General features: G+C 39.4%; 1 protein-coding gene across 2 annotated transcripts in view; it reads left to right on the top strand.

Annotated features, from left to right (window-relative positions):
* The window catches only part of TRMT61A (tRNA methyltransferase 61A), a 58,584-nt gene that overhangs the window by 16,272 nt on the left and 23,137 nt on the right, over positions 1-19,175 (top strand). For both annotated transcript variants that reach the window (XM_081334421.1, XM_081334420.1), the window contains one exon: positions 15,492-15,758. In XM_081334421.1, coding sequence (XP_081190547.1) covers positions 15,492-15,758 — 267 coding nt within the window. The remainder of the gene's footprint in view (positions 1-15,491; positions 15,759-19,175) is intronic.

Here is a 19,175-nt window from a genome sequence, read left to right as displayed (position 1 = left end):
CAGACATGTCAAACACAAGGCCCGGGGGCCAGATCCGGCCCGCGAAATGGTTTCATGCGGCCCGCAAAGCCATCCTGGAAACAGTGAGGGAACGGCCCCCACTGCCTTGGCCCTGGCCCAGAGACCCTCCTTCTGCCAGAGACCCTCAGATCTGTCCCACTCCTGCCCAGGCCCCCATAGGCACCCTTGATGCGAACGATGTAGAGCTGTCCATGCCCACCCAGTAGGCCATACGCACTCTAGCCATGCCCACCCAGTAGGCCACGCCCACCCAGATCATACCCACCCGGCCCCCTGAGGGCAACCGCAATGCTGATGCGGCCCTCAATGAAATTGAGTTTGACACCCCTGATTTAGACAATCAGGTCCAACATTTTGCTCAGTGCAGGAATACAGCCTTCCAGGGAGAAGGCTGTCTATTCTCTGTTTGAACAGATCTACCAAAGGGGAGCCTGCCACCTCTCTGAGTAATTAGTTTTGTTGTTGAACTACTCTTAACTGGGATGTTTTTTGTAACATATAATTGGAATCAGCCTTCTTGGAATTTAAGCCCACTATTTTGCATCCCACAGTTGAAATAAGAGAGTTTTCAAGTATTTGAAGAGTGTTTTAGTAGCCCTTTCTGGAAAATAATGATATTCACCTAATGCAGAGGTGTCAAACTCAATTTCATTGAGGGCCGCATCAGCATTGCGGTTGCCCTCAGGGGGGCAGGTGGGTGTGGCCAGGGTGGGTGTGGCCTACTGGGTGGGCGTGGCTAAAGTGCGTATGGCATACTGGGTGGGTGTGGCCAGCTCTACATCTTTCGCATCAAGGGTGCCTATGGGGGCCTGGGCAGGAGTGGGACAGATCTGAGGGTCTCTGGCAGAAGGAGGGTCTCTGGGCCAGGGCCAAGGCAGTGGGGGCCGTTCTCTCACTGTTTCCAGGATGGCTTCGCGGGCCACATGAAACCACTTCGCGGGCCGAATCTGGCCCCCGGGCCTTGTGTTTGACATGTCTGACCTAATCCATTCTTAACAGGATGTAATTTTTAGTTATCCAATCATTTTCATGATGCTTATCTAAACCTGTTCCAATTTCTCTGAATTCTTCTTAAAGTGCAGTGTCTAGAATTGGACATAACACTCCATGTAGCATCTGAATGGAAGTATTCATTCCAATTACGTGTTTAATATTTTCCCCTTTCTATCTCATTTTTAAAAATGATAAAAAGATTTAGAATCTTTAGCAGTCTTTGGGAACTGAATCAAAACCTTTATTTAACTATATGAGACCCCAGGACTTCATGCTGGATTTTTCTACACTGGACAGTAATTAACTATCATTGTTGGATAGATTTTAGTAAGTAAGATGGAGGTTTTATCGAGGTTGCTATTCTTATTTCAGACAATACCGATATTGAGAATTTAAGTACCATTTAAACAATGGCAGATAGATATTTCCAAGTATGTATGGTAAAAAAAAAGAATTAATCATAAATTGTTGCAAGATGCTAAAGAAAGAGACTACGATTACCTGACTTAAAATTGTATTTTGCTTCTTGTTATCTGGTATGGATGAAAGATTGGATGACTTTGATGGACATGTAACAAAGCTAAGAAATAGAGTATCAGATGTGTATCTTCAATCTAGAAAATTCTTAAGATAAATATACAAATGAAACCAGAGGTTTTCCTTCTAGACTTGATAGATAAATAAATTGAAAGGAAATATGGGACTTTGTTTCTTTACCTGACAACAGCAGTGAGACTCTTGAATGCACATACATGGAAACAAATTCCTACAGTGGAAGAATAGATTGTGAAGCTAGTGGAATTGGCTAAGATGGCAAAACTCATAATTCTGATTAAAGAAAAATCTTCGTCTAACTTGGTTTCTACTTGAAAACCACTATTGAAAACTTGAAAACTATTCTTGCTAGAAACTGAAGAAATGAAAATGTAATTTTGGGTTTTGACTATTAGAACTGTTGATAATTATAGAAATACTGTGTATTATTGCTAGTTTTAAAGTAAGAGACTAAAAGTATTTTAAATCTGTACAAAAAATTGGAAGTTATTTTTCTTTCTCCCCCCCCCCCTTTCCCTTTTCTCTTTTCTCTTTTCCCCTTGATTTTGTTTTTCCCTTAACCTCTCTTTTCCCTAATCCCTTTTTTGCCTTTTTGTACTTTATCCTTTGCTGAGACTTAATTTTTTTTAAAAAAAGAGATGCTTGTTGTAGTTCCAGTTGGAATAAATCACTATTGTAAGTATGCTTTGCTATGTTTCTGCCAAGAACTTGGGACATTGATTCTGACTTGAAACTACTGAGCTTAATTGACAGCTTGATGGGCAGGATTTATAATCATATGTCATTAAGCCTTGCAGATTTTATGTTTGTTTTTGAACAGATTATGAGCAGATGAGAAAATGTGGTGCTCCAGCTGGTTGGATGTTGGATGCTTTTCTGATTTAAAACACTCAACCGTATGCCCTGTCAAATGGAGGCAGACAGTTTGCTTGATAAAATACATCCACGTCTGGGATATGAGGAGTAACAAGTTCATTTACACTATTTCAATAGGATGTAATACTACAGTTTTGTGTGATTGGTAAATGATAATCTACAGATGAAAGTTGTGCCATTGGGTATTCTATTTTGTTATTGGTGAATTTTTAATCTTAAAAATGTCATATCTTGAGTTGGAGTCTCAAGTCATGGGCTAATTCCCAAGATACTTTAATAACAATGCTGCTCTTTGATCCATTAATGGGAAATACTCTTGAGAGCCTGTGCTAGCGTGCATCTTGAGGCTTTATGTAAAAGATTGTGCAACATCTTGCACAAATGGAAACACTCCTAACTCTATTCTTGTGCAAGAATCTTGTAGTAAGGAAAGATAGTTTACATGTGGCTGAACATTTCTGGATTGAACATGTAGGATTTTAACCTTGACCCTATTTAACACAAAGAGAATAATTCTAATCTCACGCATACATTCTAAGGAGAAAATCCCACAATGTTTACTGGTTTTTATTCCACTATTGCTATAGTTGCTGACAGTCAGCCAGATATTTGGACTGGATTTGGTGTTTTTGTCTTCTTAAGGGCCTGGAATAGCAGATCTTGTTAATAATATTAAAGGCATAGTTGGAAGGGGAAGCTGTTCCAAGTGAAGCTGCCTTTTGCAATTGACTGAGGATGGTTTTGTGAATGCTGATGATGTTCAAGTGGTGCTCCAGATGATTTCGAATTATACCTTCTCACTATTGATACTACCTTTGCATTCTTTTGCCACATGATGTGGAAATGTATACAAATGGGGATCATATGATGGCTAAGTATAAACTTTAATTGAAAAGGGAAACAGAGGATGAGTTAAAAGTTGCATGATAAAATGGACAAAGAAATTGGTTACAATAGACCAATGGGAGAATATGTGGAAGAAAGGGTTGAAATTTACATTGAATTATAACCTTAAAGAGAATTTTTATAAAATAATATATCACTGATATAGGATACTGGATAAAGTCAAAAAATGCATTAGGAAATTTCAAATATTTGTAGTAAATGTAACCAAACAGAAGATATATTTTTTCCATCTCTGGTTTGTCTCTACTGCCTGAGCTACTTCTGGCAAGGCTTCAATTTCTTTGCACTGGGAAGGCCTTTGCAGTTCTTCCCATTCTAGTTCTGTGAATGTTTTTATTTCATATTATAAATTGATGTTGATCTGCTAGTCTGTGTTCTGGATCCAGAATTTCTGATTCTGGATATTGTTCTTTCCAGAACTGGTGCATTTTTCCCAGATATCTCTTCTCATTGAAATTGATTTGTAATAGCAAATCATTGTATTATTGTTGTTGTTATTGTTATTGTTATTATTATTATTTACACAATAATGTGGAATCACAGCTGTCAGTTCTTTAGCTGGTGTTGGCCTTCTTTCCAAGAACCTAGGATCTTAATGTATCAGCGTAATATATGCGCAGTCCTAGCAGTGTGGCCTTTTTAATTGAAAAATGGAAATTTTGTCAATATGTATATTTTCTAAGTGCCCAGATCTTGGGAGCTGCCCTGAGATAGCTAAAAGATGGGCAGCTGTATAAATGATTTAAATACATAAAACAAATCTCAGTGCTGTCCAAGTTTTTTTGGTATGGTACCCAGTGTGCAGTTAACCCTTGGGATCACCATGACCGGTTTATGCCATAATCTTTCAACTTTGATTTTCAGATCTTGTTATGTTGTGATATATAATTCTAAGTGCTATTGCTATTTCTTCCTTGACACTCCGTTTGATCGGAAGTAAACCTCTACCTCCATTTTTGCAGAAGTATAATGTATCAATATCATTACAGGGATAATACACCATGAATAGTAGTCAATTTTCTTGTTTTTCAGTCCAAATTGTCCAGTTGAGCTTGTGTCCGGTTAATAATTCCAACAGTGTATTGTTTCACAGATATGACCCAGGTATGGATAGTTTTGATGGTTATTTTACGATTCAATTTTGTCTTGAGCACTTTTTTGTACTCTTTGGATGTATTCTTTATTTATCACATTTTTAACTTGCATGATGTTATCCAACTATAAAATGCCCAGATATTTATAGGCTTCATCCTAATGGCTCCCGATGGTTTTGGCCATTCGGCATTTTAATTCTATTACTGTTTGTGATTTACCCTACTTTATTGCTACTGCAGCACATTTCCCTAGGCCAAATTCCATTGCTATATCTGTGCTAAAATTCCTATAGTGTATGTCCGTGACTGGATTTTGATTTCTGATTTTCCATACAGCTTCAGTTCATATATATGAAGCAAAAGTGAGATTGATTGCTGTTTGATAGCCATGATTTGTTTTCTTCAAAATCACTGAAAATGGGATCATAGCAATGACAAATAGTAAAAATGATAATCAGTCACCTGGAAGATGCCTCTTCTAATATTGACAAGCTCTTTTTTTTCATTTCCAACCCCCATTTCTGTCTGCCACATATCTTCATTATTTTTTCTATAAACATTCTAATGTTTTTATTGACACCAGTTGTTTCCAAACATTTAATGAACCAACTATGTGGTAATGAATTAAACACTTTTTAATGGTCTTTGAAGGAGATGGGCCATCTAGAAACACAAAATAAGAATAAAATGAATAAATAATCCTGATCTTATGTACATTGGTTTTCTGCCTTTTGAAATTCTCCAAAATATTTTATAATCAGAAGTTGAAAAGAAAGAGAAGGAAAGATATGAACATGTAAAGGAGATTTGAAAAGAAATGATCAATTATCTGATGATGGAATAATAGAAATAAATGGAAAATATAAAAAATGGTAAAATCTAATTAAAAGAATGGTTAAAAAAGGTAAAATCTAATCAAAAGAATCTATGCAAGGCCACAAGTTGTAGGATTTCAGTAATTGCAATTAAACTGGCAACTGATAAAAAAATGCAGTAGAACAAAAATAAACTTTATAGTTCATATTTATTTTGTATATCTCAAGCCAGTATATTCCTTCTCCTCCTCCTCCTCCTCATCTCACAACAACAGTCCTGTGAAAGAGGGACTGGTCTGAAGTCACCCATTGCCTTAAACTAGTGTTTAAGGTGCACGTAGCAGTAGGAAAAACAAGAGAGCAGAAAGGAGGAAAAGCAGTCCACTGATAATCGTAACTGGAAAGTGGGGAAAAGATATAAAAAGTGAACAACCAAAAGCCATTTTAAAAATGCAAGGAAGGCAGATGGAAACCAGTTGACTAATTCAAGATTGTTCAACAGAAAGAAAAGGAACATAGATGCAAAACAGATTATGTTTATATAGGAAGACAAAGGGTGTGGGGGGGGGGAGCCAGAAGCAGTTGGTTGCAAAACTTCAGATAGACATTTCTGAGTAGGTGGAATTGCTCTTCCCTGTATGGGATGACGAATCATCCCTTCACAGTTCCTGGAAAATGCAACCAAGCCTCTGTCTTTTGGACACAGGCTTCAAGAGGCACAAAGCGTTTCATATAAAGCAGGCGGAATTCCTCCCACCGTTCTGGAAGATAAATCATGAATCTAAGATACAGCAATTTAATTTCCACGAGCCACCACATTATGAGATTATTAAACATTTAATCTGCTGTGCTGTAGCAGAGCCGCTTATGGATATGGATGGGTCTAAAATGTGTGGTCTGCTGATGGCATTTGTGTGCAGTGCGGATTCCTGAAATAGGAAGGAGGCAGCTAAGGACAATCCTTAAGGGCAACAGTGTGAAGTAACCTAGAATTTTGTTCCCATTTGTACCCCGGGCACATCCATGATTAGTGTGTTCTGGTTAAGCTAGAGTAAATGGACAGCTGTACTTTTTAAAGAGATTGTAATCAGGGCAACTTAGCAAAGGGCTGGATTTCCTTGCCATTTTAGGAAATGCATCTGGCACAGTGACACTGAGACTAAGAGAATCAGCGTTAGGATTTGCACTTTGCTTGCATTGAACCGTGGGCATCTACTTTGGATGGTGCACCTTCTGTTTTGGAGGTTGACAGTTACACTGGCCTCTCTGAATAATAAGGAATCAGGTGTATTAAGTAAAATTCTGGAACTACAAAATCCAATAAAGGGTCTTTTTTCAGTTTGGCACAGTTCTTGTATTCTTTTTTGTTGAACGGGAATTATTCCTAGGTTTTCCCCCCCCAAAATTATTGCTTAATGCATGGCTTAGCAATTAGAAAAAAAAAACCTTCTCAGCTCTACTATGCAGAGATATATAGTAGCAAGGTACTTAAGGATTAAAAGTAGCTAGTTATATTTTGATATATTTCTTGCTCCAATCTGTGAGGAAAACATTTTGATCTCCCCTTTGCTCTCCACCAAAACAAATAGGAAGCTGTCATATTCCAAATCATAGTTTAGGTTCAGCTAGCCCGGTTACTAGTGATCTTAAAAAAACCTGCACGATTCAGGAAGTACTTTTCATATTGCTGGATTTTGCTGGCGTTGTTTTAAAGGAAGTGCCAGGGACCGCAACTAGAGGCTTCTGCATGTAAAGCACGTACTCTGTGAGCAAAGCTGATGCCTGCAAAGCAGCCTTGCAGCATAGAGGCCTAACCTGCAGCACAGGAGGTACATGAAGCCTGTCAAGCCTGTCTCCTCCCAAGTGTATTATCAAAGCCCATAAACTCTGTGCTTAGGAAGGTCATGCTCCACCACTTGAGCCTTGGTGGAGCAGTGGGCTAATGCCTCCTTAAGTAACACCAGCTGCCTGCAATTAGCGCAGGTTCGAGTCCCACCAGGCTCAAGGTTGACTCAGCCTTCCATCCTTCCGAGGTAGGTAAAATGAGGACCCAGATTGTTGGGGGCAATAAGCTGACTTTGTAATAATGCCACTTGGGGTGTGTGTGAAAGCCCTAATAAGCAGGCATATACATAGAATGAAGGCTACTGCTAAGCTTGTAAGCCGCCCTGAGTCTTCGGAGAAGGGCGGGATATAAATGGAATTAAAATAAAATAAAATAAAATAAATAAGTATTAAGTATTTGTAAGACAGAACATTTGTTTTCTTTTGAGTTTTGTTTTGATAAATAATTTTATTACAATCATAGACTTACACAAAAAGAAAATGAAGCATTTTCTTTGTGCACATTCCTCTTAATTTATTTTAAATCAAGAAATTTAAAATCTGAGATACGAGGGGATGGGGATCGCTGTAATCGCATATAGAGTGTAGTATTAATTAATATAATTAAACATATTAAAAGTAAATTTGTGTTTGATTTAATTTTCAGAATTTCAGAACCATTTTATATGGGCCTTTTTAAAAATTTTTGACAGATTCAAAAGCTGGTGCAGCCATCAGCCCAATGAAAATTGCACATTCCTGTTCTACAGTGAGCTACAGCCTTGAATAGTTTGCATGATTTCTCCTGTCCCAATAGCTGACGGTGACAAATAGTGGGATCCACCTAAGTCACCATTGGCTGAGAAACAATACTACTCTGCTCAACCCAGCATCCCTCTTCAGGGATTCTTGACCAACCGCTAACTTGTTGGGAGCAACTAATACTTTTCCAAGATGATTTGTCTATTTGTTTTTATCTCTTTGTTTTTGCTCTTGATTTGCTTTCTTCCAGATGTGTGGGACTTAGATAAGGAGATAGAAGATAGCACAAAGCTGGGGGAGAGGGAGGGTTTCAAGTTCAAAGTTCAAAAGAATTTTGATAAAGTTGGATGTTAGGCCCCATCAAAAGTGCTGTTCAGTAGTAAGAAATATAAGGATTTACATTTAGGCAGAATAAACCAGATATAAAAGTTTAAGGTAAGTGATTCCTGGCTTGGCAGTACCTCTTGTCTGAATGACCTAGAAGTATGGGAGATCACAGATTAAGCACACAGATCACAGATTAAGTGTAATGTGACTGCCAAAAGAGATACTGCAATCTTGCATTACATCAGGAGAGGTATAATGTTGAGATCAGAGGAAATGATAGTTCTGCTAAGCACAGTTGCAGGTGCTAAGTACAGTTGTGGTTGTGAAATAGACCTATCTGTATATGAAATATATAAATATGCCATTGTCAGTGAAGATTCTTAGTCATCCAGGCAGACCTGTCTGGAATTTGAATGATGGCAACTGGACTTCTTTTCTTGTTGGTTTGAAACTTTCACTGCTTGTGCAAGTAGCTTCTTCAAACTGAGCAAGTTGGCTAGAGCAAGTTGGTTGTCTTCCGGGGAGGTTTTGTTTCTCACCTAATCTATTGATTTAATTGGCTGAGGGAGGAGTGAAGGAATGCATTTATGCCATGTTGGAAAATCCTTCCCTCAGCAGAGGTGAAGACCTCAGAAACAGCCTCTCTTCCATTTTTCATGCTGCTCTTTCATCAGTCACTAGGACTGATTAAAGTCATCCCAATGACTCTGTCTACTCATATATGTTGCCATGACTCAATTGAGACCACTTCATAGGTACACCAGGGAGGCCATACTTAACAATCCACCTGGGATAAAGGATTTAGGAGTTGAAACATTTACATCCCAATGACTCTGTCTACTCATATATGTTGCCATGACTCAACTTCCAGTAAACATGCCCTTATTTTGGAAATGCATAATTGCCACTCTTTCACTTACAGCTCTGATTTGAATAAAGAAGTCTGAATCAACTGAATACTGCAAAGACCAGGATGGAAAATAGATTGGTCAAAGAGTGTTTACCTTTTCGAAGCTTATATGGCATCTGTGCATAAATAAATTGGAGTCTGAATCTATTTTAACTGTGGAGAAAGAGGACAACCTAAATTTATTGGTGATGCACAACAACAGCCCATCTGGCACTGTGTAGCATTTCTACTAAGTTTCATCATGTCAGCTGTTGTTCAGAGAATAGTGATTTATAAAATTTGGCACACAGACTTCAGGTATTTTGTTCTCATAATAACTGCCACACTAGCAAAAATAATTCCAGAGCCTGGAGACTGAGCTATTTGAAGATGTCTCCCCAGAATGAATTCTATACATTATAACAGCACACTGTTTTTCAGACTTGGCAACTTGAAGATATATGGACTTCAGCTCCCAGAATTCTCCAGCCAGCATGTTGGGAGAACTTAGTTTGACTTGCTTTTATTTACAGGGTTTTTAATCAGGGGACTCTTTGACTTTACTGTCATGGCACCACCTTGACTTTTTTATAACATAGAATAATAGAATTGAAAGGGATCTTGGAGGTCTTCTAGTCCAACCCGCTGCTCGAGCAGGACCATTTCAGACAAATGATTGTCCAGGTTCTTTTTGAAAGCCTCCAGTGATGCAGTGCTCACATTAGGAAATTTCTCTTTAGTTCTAGGTTGCTTCTGTTCTTGGTTAGTTTCTATCCGTTGCTTCTTTTTTTGCTTTTTGACCCCAAAGATGCTTTTTTCTTTTTTGTGAGGCAACTGGACTTTCTTGTTTTTTCTTTGAAGATGTTTCACTTCTCATCCAAGAAGCTTCTTCACCTCTGACTGGATGGTGAGAAATAGAAAGATTTATACTCCTGCAGACAGCTGTTCATTTGCATTCTTTTAGAGAGTCCTTGAGGACACCTGGAGGTTTATTTGTGTCTCCAGGGTCACCTGAGTACTGCAAATGGGTATGGAGCCTTCTTGGAATTGTTGAAAGGACTGTTTTGTAGACTGGAGATAGTTGATGTCAGATGCCTCCCCCTGTGTTGAGAGAGGGCTGTTCAATTTTGACATAGATGGCCTCTTTGACCCCTCTTTCAAACCAGCAGTCCTCTCTGTCCAAAATGTTGGTTAGTTTGAAAGAGGGGTCAAAGAGGCCACCTATGTCAAAATTGAACAGCTCTCTCTCAACAGAGGGGGAGGGATCCAACAGCATCTATCTCCAGTCTACAACTCAGTCCTTTCAACAGTTCCAAGAAGGCTACACGCCCATTTGCACTACTCAGGTGAGCCTGAAGACACAGATAAATCTTCAGGTGGCATCAAGGACTCTCTAAAAGAATGCAAATGAACAGCTGTCTGCAGGAGTATAAATCTTTTTATTCCCCACTATCCAGTCAGAGGTGAAGAAGCTTCTTGGATGAGAAGCGTCTTCAAAGAAAAACCAAGGAAGTCCAGTTGCCCTGTGAAAAAGAAAAAGCATCTTTGGGATAACTATGACCTGGATGATAGAGAATCTCCATAGACACTTGTTTTTTGACGTTTTGGAAAATTGTTTGACCGCCCCCCTTGTCTTTGTAGAATCCCTCAAATATTGGAGTATTGTCCTTCTTTTCATTAGACTAGACATACCCAGTTCCTGAAACCATTCTTCATATGTTTTAGCCTCTACCCCCTGATCATTCTTGTTGCTCTTCTCTGCACTCTTTCCAGAATTTCAACATCTTTTTATATTGTGTTGACCAGAACTGGATGCAGTATTCCAAGTATGGTCTTACTAAGGCTTTGTAAAGTGGTATTAGAACTTCATGTAATCTTGATTCTATCCCTCCATTAATGCAATCTAGGATTGCATTGGCTTTTTGGGCTGCTGCCGCACACAGTTGGCTCATATTTAAGTGATTGTTCACTAGCACTCCAAGATCCTTCTCACAGTTACTGGCATTAAGCCAAGTTTCACCTAGTCTGTACCTAACACAAGTGTTTTTTCTGTACTCCCTAGCATTCAATATGATTTTTTGCTCCATTTCTATTTATCCTATTAATCTCTACATTTAGTATGCCAAAAGAGGTTTTAATAGTGCTTTGATAAACTGAAATGCTTATTTGTATTCTATAAATACAGTGACCATATGTCCTTCATTATAAAGGTCAGATTTATTTCAGTAATCTGCCCTTTAGATTTGTTCAGTTTAATTATTTATTTCTTTGATTTTGCTCTTGAATTTTTCTTTGTGAAGCCAAGTTATAAACATATATTTTTTTAATCCTTATGAATCTCTTTCAGAGTTGCCCTCTTTTCAGGCTTTTGCTTTATTTTTTGCAAGAAAAAGTGGTCATTGAATCTATAATGTGGCAGGATAGGCAGCAATTAAGGCAGAGAGGGCATTTCAGCAAATGGAGGCTAGAACATTTGTAGAATCCGCCTCAAGAGAGATCTCCAACAGGATTGCTTGGATTTTCCTCAGGATGATTTTGTGGGGTTTTTTGTTTTGCTTGGTTGAGGTTTCTCAAAAGGTTTTAAAAATTGGCAGGACCATTATCTTTCAGCAAATGCGTTCATTAATTGGCATTCATTCAATCAGGATTTCTCAACCTTAGCAACATTAAGCAGGATAGAGACTTCTGGGAGTTGAAGTCCACACAACTTAACATTGCCAAAGTTGACAAACGCTGCATTAGTTGTCGCCTTTGTCTTTTTTTTGACAAAAATGGAATTTGACTTGGCAAGATGTGCCAGATTTGGCTGAACCATCTGCCAGAAAGGAGGATTGTTCAAGTGAGTGCTTTGTCCCTCCACACACACATGTGAGGGATAGAGCAACGATATGCTGGTTATAGGGTCGCTCAATAGTGAAATGGGTGGCATATAAATTAAATAAGTAAATGCTCACTCCCATTGCTGGTTGTGCTTTTCTCCTTCTCAAACGTGAGAGAACTTTAGTTTGAACAGCCCCCTTGATCAGAATCTCTAAAGATGGTAGTAAGAAACCAAGGCAGTTTATATTCCCGTTTTGCTGTAGATATTTAAGTACAGGTAGTCTTCGATTTATGATCTCAATTGAGCCCAAAATTTCTGTTGCTAAGCTAGACAGTTGTTAAGTGAATTTTACTCCATTTTACGACCTTTCTTGCCACTGTTGTTAAGTGAAACTCTGTAATTGTTAAGTGAGTAGTACAGTTTTTCAGTGAATCTGGCTTCCCCATTGACTTTGCTTGTCAGAAAGTGACAATGTCTCCAGGACACTGCATCCGTCATAAATAAGAAACAGTTGTCAAGTGTCTGAATTTTGATCATGTGACCATGGAGATGCTCCAACAGTCGTAAGTATGAAAAATGGTCATAAGTCACTTTTTTCAGTGCCATTATACTTTGAATGGTCATTAAATGAACTGTTGTCATTCGAGAACTACCTGCAGAGTTAAAACTTCTCTGCTCAGGAACAGCATGTCTATGAAAGCACGATGTACAAGATAAGTAAAAGGGCTCTTTATGGCAACTTTGAATAATTTTGGACTTACTAGAATTTTGTTTTGGGGGGAAAAAACTGGTTCTTTTTTTAGGGTCTAAGGCTAAGCTACAGTAACATCTTCTGCTTCCCCACCCCCCTCAACTCAATTATGTATTTCCAAGGCAGATTTTTAATGATAACTTAGCAGATTGCTTCCTGCCACCACAGGGGATTGTTCTGTTGGCAAGAACCACAAGTGCTTGGCAAAAAAATAAAATCAACCAGAAAGTACCATCAGATTCCGGATTTGGCATAAACCGGGGGTTTGATTAATCTCAAGAGCCAGGCAATCAGCCAGGTTTACTGTGCGCTCTAGAAAGGAAATGAGGACAGTATCTTCTATGGCTCAACAGCTGATCATAAAAGGCAGTTGATTAAAAATGTAAAAGACTGCAGTGTGGAAAACTGAGACCTGTAAACCAAGCAGCTGCCCTTTCTGTCTCTGCTGCTACTTCTGGGGATGAATGCAAAGAGATCCAAAGCAAGGACAAAGGTAACTCAAGGTGGGGGCAGGGAAATCATTACCTCAGTGGGATGCACAGCTCTCTGCTAGTACAGTTGTGCCCTCTGGCAAGAGATTCAACAAAGCAGCTGGCCTTATGAGCTCTTGTGCGGTGTCTTTATGTACAAAAGAAAGAATAGGATCTATGGTAAAATGAAAATGAACTTGTGGACACACTGCTACAGCAAAAGTGATTTATTTTATTTATTTTATTTTATTGCATTTATATACCGCCCTTTCCCTGAGGACTCAGGGCGGTTTACAGGGAGTTAAAAATCAAACATACAAAAGTTAAAAGCCAAGTTAAAAAAGTGATGCAGGCAAGAGATTGGGTTTTGGGTATGACAAGATGCTGTGAGATGTTGCAAAAAGTTACTGGATAAGAAGATTTGGGCAAGGCCTTTGACAAAGTGGATAGGCCAGTATTTTTCAAACTTGGCAATTTTAAGATCTGTGGACTTCAACTCCTAGAATTTCTCAGCCAGTATTATCTTACGTGTGATCTTAACACTGCAAAATTTGAAAACATTAGGATATACAATACATTATTCTAAAATGTATCAGAGGTGAGATGCATCCTTACAATGCTGCACGTCTTGTTTTCTTTGCTGTGAAACATAGCATGTATAATCTGAAGCTTTTGTTTCAAATCTTCGATTGTTTTTGTAGGAATTTTATCCCTTTTGAGAAGTTTTTGGGCACTGCCAATATGGACGATCAAGCATGTTTTTATTTTAGCAAAAGTTAGAAGCTTGATTGGGTGTTTGCCATCTGGAAGATCAAGAATTGGGGTCACTCTTTTGTGTATAAAAGGTATGAAAATGTAAATAGAGAAAAGTTTTGATAGGTTAGTAAGATTTTGTGAACAGCTGATTTTTTTTAAAATCCCATTTATATCCCGCCCTTCTCCGAAGACTCAGGGCGGCTTACAATTTAAAGCACAAATCAATGTGCTTAGCAATAGCCTTCATTCTATGTATATGCCTGCTTATTAGGGCTTTCGCCGCCCCCCCCAAGCGGCATTATTACAAAGTCAGCTTAATTGCCCCCAACAATCTGGGTCCTCATTTTACCTACCTCGGAAGGATGGAAGGCTGAGTCAACCTTGAGCCTGGTGGGATGTGAACCTGCACTAATTGCAGGCAGCTGGTGTTACTTAAGGAGGCATTAGCCCACTGCTCCACCAAGGATGACTGTGGAGAGGAGGAAGTTTAGAAGGTGGTGGTGACCCAGCCTTTTGCCATTTGGGCTTTTCTCAGTTCTTTGGATTGCAACTTGCATCAATTAAAGCCAACATGGCTAGCAATTCATGATAAAGGGAATTCAGAACAAGGGGAAGGCATTATTTGGAGAAAGAAATGAGAGCTCCTGACCATTGGAAGGCTATCCTACTTTTGGGCAAGTAGGGATAGTCTTTGCTCAGTTACCAAGAGAATCTTATTTTCCACATAAGAACTTGAAGCTTGAAGGGAAAGTGAGACAGAATGCCTTGAGGATTTTTTTTAACCAAACAACCAATTCCCTATCTGACTATTCTGTTATTGGGTAATCACTACATTTCCTGTAAGGATGCAAATAGAGGTTAATTACTTGCCAGTTTTTGGTTTGGGCATAGTGATGAATTCCCAAGTGAACACCTTCCAAATGTTGTGGGACTGAATTTTTCTGATTATGTAGTTGCTTGCCTAATTCAGAATCTGGCAGATTTTCCTTTTATACCCGATCCATGTGTGACAAATAGTTGTCGCAACTGAAAGCTTGGTTACTTTACTCTTTAGCAAAATGTGGCCTCTCACTAATCATATGAGACAGACAATATCTAGAATCACTTCTCTTTCTATCTTAGCACATTAACTGTGTTAATTTTCTCCAACTTGCATCCGTGCAGCTCTGCCTTTGACTTTCTCAATAGTTGTGTCAGAATCCATTTATATCACATTTCATAAATGTATAGGTAGAACAATGTGCTTATTCGGTGGATTCTGCCATCTCTCCGAAGGGGGGGGAGAGGTCAGACTTTAGGCATCTTCAAACAACAGGGAACATTTGAACAAAAAAGGAAGCAATAACCATAAAACCAAGGAGAGTTCCCTTTCCCATGGAAGGGCCTGACATCTGACCAAATGGATGAGGGGAGGGGCTGAAATGGGAATGCTTTATATAGGATTGAAATGTAACTTTGTTAGATTCCGTCTTGTATTGCCACAATCGATTCCATCCTAGTAAACATTTTCCTTTTGGACTAAACTTGCATCCAAGAGTTCTTATTTCCTAAGATGTGGATTGAGGTGGGTCCTGACAAGTTGCCTGATTTTGCTTTTTTCAAATTTATTTGTTTGTTTTTTGTCTTCCCAGGAACTGGAAGTGCTTCTCTCTCTCATGCCATCATCAGGACAATTGCCCCAACAGGGCACCTGTATACAGTGGAGTTCCACCAACAAAGAGCTGAAAAAGCCATAGAGGAGTTTGAAGAGCACAAAGTGGGGCATTTGGTGACAGTCAAGACCCAGGATGTCTGCAAAAGTGGCTTTGGTGTCACCAGCATGGCAGATGCAGTGTTCCTGGACATTCCATCCCCGTGGGAAGCTGTAGGCCATGCCAGATTAGCATTAAAACATGAAGGTATGTGTCTTTTTCAAAACTACTTGCTGGGTAGTTTATTCCAACCTTTTACCTTTCAGAATTGTTGGATTTAACTTCTATCATGCAATTAAGCATGGCTGTCTTGTTGGATAGTTGTGACGGGAATTCTGTTCCAATACATTTGGAGGACAGTAGGTTGGAGAAAGTCTAGGAATGGTATCACTATGATTTGATACATGTTTTGCAAGAGAAGAGAAGATAAATGTATTCTTATCCTTATAAAATCCAGAGAGAATTTTTCTTACCCTTGTTTTGCTAATATTTGTATACACTGGAGTAAAGACTTTTAAAATTTATATTACGATGATTTTTGGTCATGCACAGTAAAGTCTTATCAAATGTGCAGCTGGCAGTTTTCAATGGATAGTATATTCCGTCTATTCCAGAGAGCAGAAAAAGTTTCTCAAACCTGCTTTCTCTGGTGTCTCTCTTGAGTCAACTATGAATGCTAACCATTTATTTAATGATAAGGCAGAAATGGCATGTATAACTAAGTCTTATGAACTACAGAAGATATACCTGGCCAGACATAGGATTATGTCATAGGAAACAGTGGAACAAAGAAAATCATCAGCTTGTTGCATTAGAATAATTGATACATGTCTGTGAGAGATCAGTGAATTTCACAAACTGGATGCCTTACTTTAGAGACTGTTAATTAATTTAAATAACCACAATAAAAAATGCTTCAGGGTTTTCAACAAGCAGCAAGAGGAAGAAAACAACTTTCTCCCACTAGTTTGTCTTTGATTACCAATTGTAGCTGGCTTATGCATAATAGAAAACGCTCTTGAACTCCTGTCAAGCGTATTCTAGTTGAGCTACAAGTGTGTGGGAAGAGATAGTAGGATAATTTGCTGAATGTAAATGTTCTCTGACATTTTGTTAATAGCATTCGTATGTGTGGCTTACACACACACACACACACACACACACACACACACACACACACAATTCCTTTCTGCTAATAATTCTGAGATCCAATGGCATTTTTGTTTCTTTTTCTTATGAACCTTTAGCTTTAGTCCAGATCAGCATACTTTATTTATTTATTTATTCAATTTCTGTAGCCACCCATCTCTGTCAATGGATTTGAGCGGCTTGCATTCTGAAAATACATTACAATTAAAAATACTAAAATATTTTAAAACAATAAAAATAGCAATTTGTTAAAAATGTCCAGATTAAATATACATGGGAGCAAGATACTTGTCCAGTTAGCAATACCAGGAAACAGAGTCCTTAACACAGGCACAGGAACATAGCCAGATTTTAGGGCCTTATGAAAGGCTAACAGGGTTGGAGCCATTCTAACTTCCAAAGGGAGGATGTTCTGAGAAAAAAGTTTGTCTTCTGGCTGACGGAATCTGCAGCAACCCCATTCTGCTCGATCTGGTTGGACAGATAGAGACTGTGGGAAAAAGGCAATCCCTCAGGTACCCCAGTTCCAAATGATCTAGAACTTTAACACACTGGTAACCAGCACAGCTCACACAAAAGTGGCATTACATATGCTGTATATCTGGCACCATTTACTACCTTCACAGATGCATTCTGCACTGCATTCTGCCCCAGTTGAAGTTTTTGAATGGCAGTCCCATGTATAGTGTGTTACAGTAGTCTAATCTAGAAGTTACAAGGGCATGAGCAGGGCCTGCCGATCAAGGTATGGGCACAATTGGTGCACCACCTGAAGGTATGCAAGGGCCCTCCTAGCCATGGCTGCCACCTGCTCTTCAAGCAGGAGCTGTGAGCCCAGGAAGACCCCCAGATCCATCCAGGACAGTACAACTAATCCAGAACCAAAGATGAAAGAACCTTGTCTGTGGGGTGCCCAAATACCCACAGCCACTCTGTCTTGCTCAGGCTGAGTCAGAGCCCACTTTTTCTCATCCAGTTCCCAACAGTCTCCAGATATGGGACTTAAGGGGCCTAGGGTAGATATAAAAGCTGGGTGGTATCAATGTATTGATGATACAAACCAATGGATCACCTCACCCAGAGGTGTCATGTAAATGTTAAATAGGAGAAAGAACAGAACCATGAGGCACCCTGCAAAGTAGGGTCCTCAGACTGGATGTCTCTCCCTCTATCAGCACTGACTGGAACTATCCCCAGAGAAAGGGGATGCACCACAGTACACTGCTGCCTACCCCCAGTGATCAGAGCTTGCCTTTCCCAGAAGGATGCCGTGATCGATGATATTGAATGCCACTGAGAAGTGAAGAAGAGCCAGGATTTATGCACTACCAGTAATGCCACTCTCGCCAGGAGTCATTCATGAGAGCGATCAATGCCAACTCAGTCCCAAACCCTGGTCTGAACCCCGACTGAAAGAACCCTTATCCATGGTTCTCTGAAGCTACCTTCTCACCACTATTTCCATCACCTTCCCTAGAAAGGGGAGATTGGAGACTGAACAAAGGCTGCCTAGACTAGCTGGATCAAACAATGGTCCTTTGAGGAGGGGACATACCACTGCCTCTTTAAGAGCCAGGAGGGAGACCACTCCCTCTCTCAAGGAGGAGTTAACTGTTGTCCAGACTCACTCATGCATCCCCTCCTGTGAGGCCTTAGTTAGCCATGAGGGACACAGACACAAGTGGCCAAACTAACAGCTGAGAGAACTCTGTCCACTTCCTCAGTTCAAGGTTCCATGACCTTGAACTCTTCCCAGATCACTTTGCAAGATGTAGCCATCACCCCCTCCATTGACTCTGCTATAAGGCTGGGATCCAACATGTGACCAATATTGTCTGCCAGATGCTCACCATATTCTTCACAAAGACCATTTAGGTAGTCTTCGGCATTGCTTCCTTGAGGACGGACTGAATGCCCAAAACAGGACTACTGGACAACTATCAGCAGGCAGGATAGGGGCAGAGAAGTAGTTACGTTTCACCATAGTTATCATCAAAAGATAGGCCTTACTAACAGCTCTAGCTCATTTCCAATCATCTTTGATCCTTGTCTTTTGCTGGTGACTCTTATATACACTTTATGTGAGCTGCTCATGGATAGTCATCTCTCCATGATAATAACTTGAGTAGTGCATGATCCACAAGCTTGAATGGATCACTAGAGAAATGATCATGAGTTGGAGCCAAAGAACTGTAAATGGAAGAAACATGGAGCCACCTGCACTAATCTGCAAAACATTTGCATAGTTGCTTTAGAATATAAATTCTATAGTTAAGTTATATTGGTTTTCTGAATAGATTGTACAAAGCGCACAGTAGATTAGACTTAGCACAATAATCAAATAGCTGTCTTGTGAAATGTAAGTCATCCTTTACATGAAGAATGGCAGAACCTTTCCTTTCTATTATTGTTCCCACATTTAGCTACCTTAAATACAAGAGAAACTAACTGATGGTTCATGCCAAATAGATACTA

The sequence above is a fragment of the Vipera berus genome, assembly GCF_964194415.1.
Source record: "Vipera berus genome assembly, chromosome: 1".
Lineage (NCBI taxonomy): Eukaryota > Metazoa > Chordata > Lepidosauria > Squamata > Viperidae > Vipera > Vipera berus.
The sequence above is the reverse complement of the archived record's forward strand: the minus strand, read 5'-3'. Positions and strand labels throughout refer to the sequence as shown.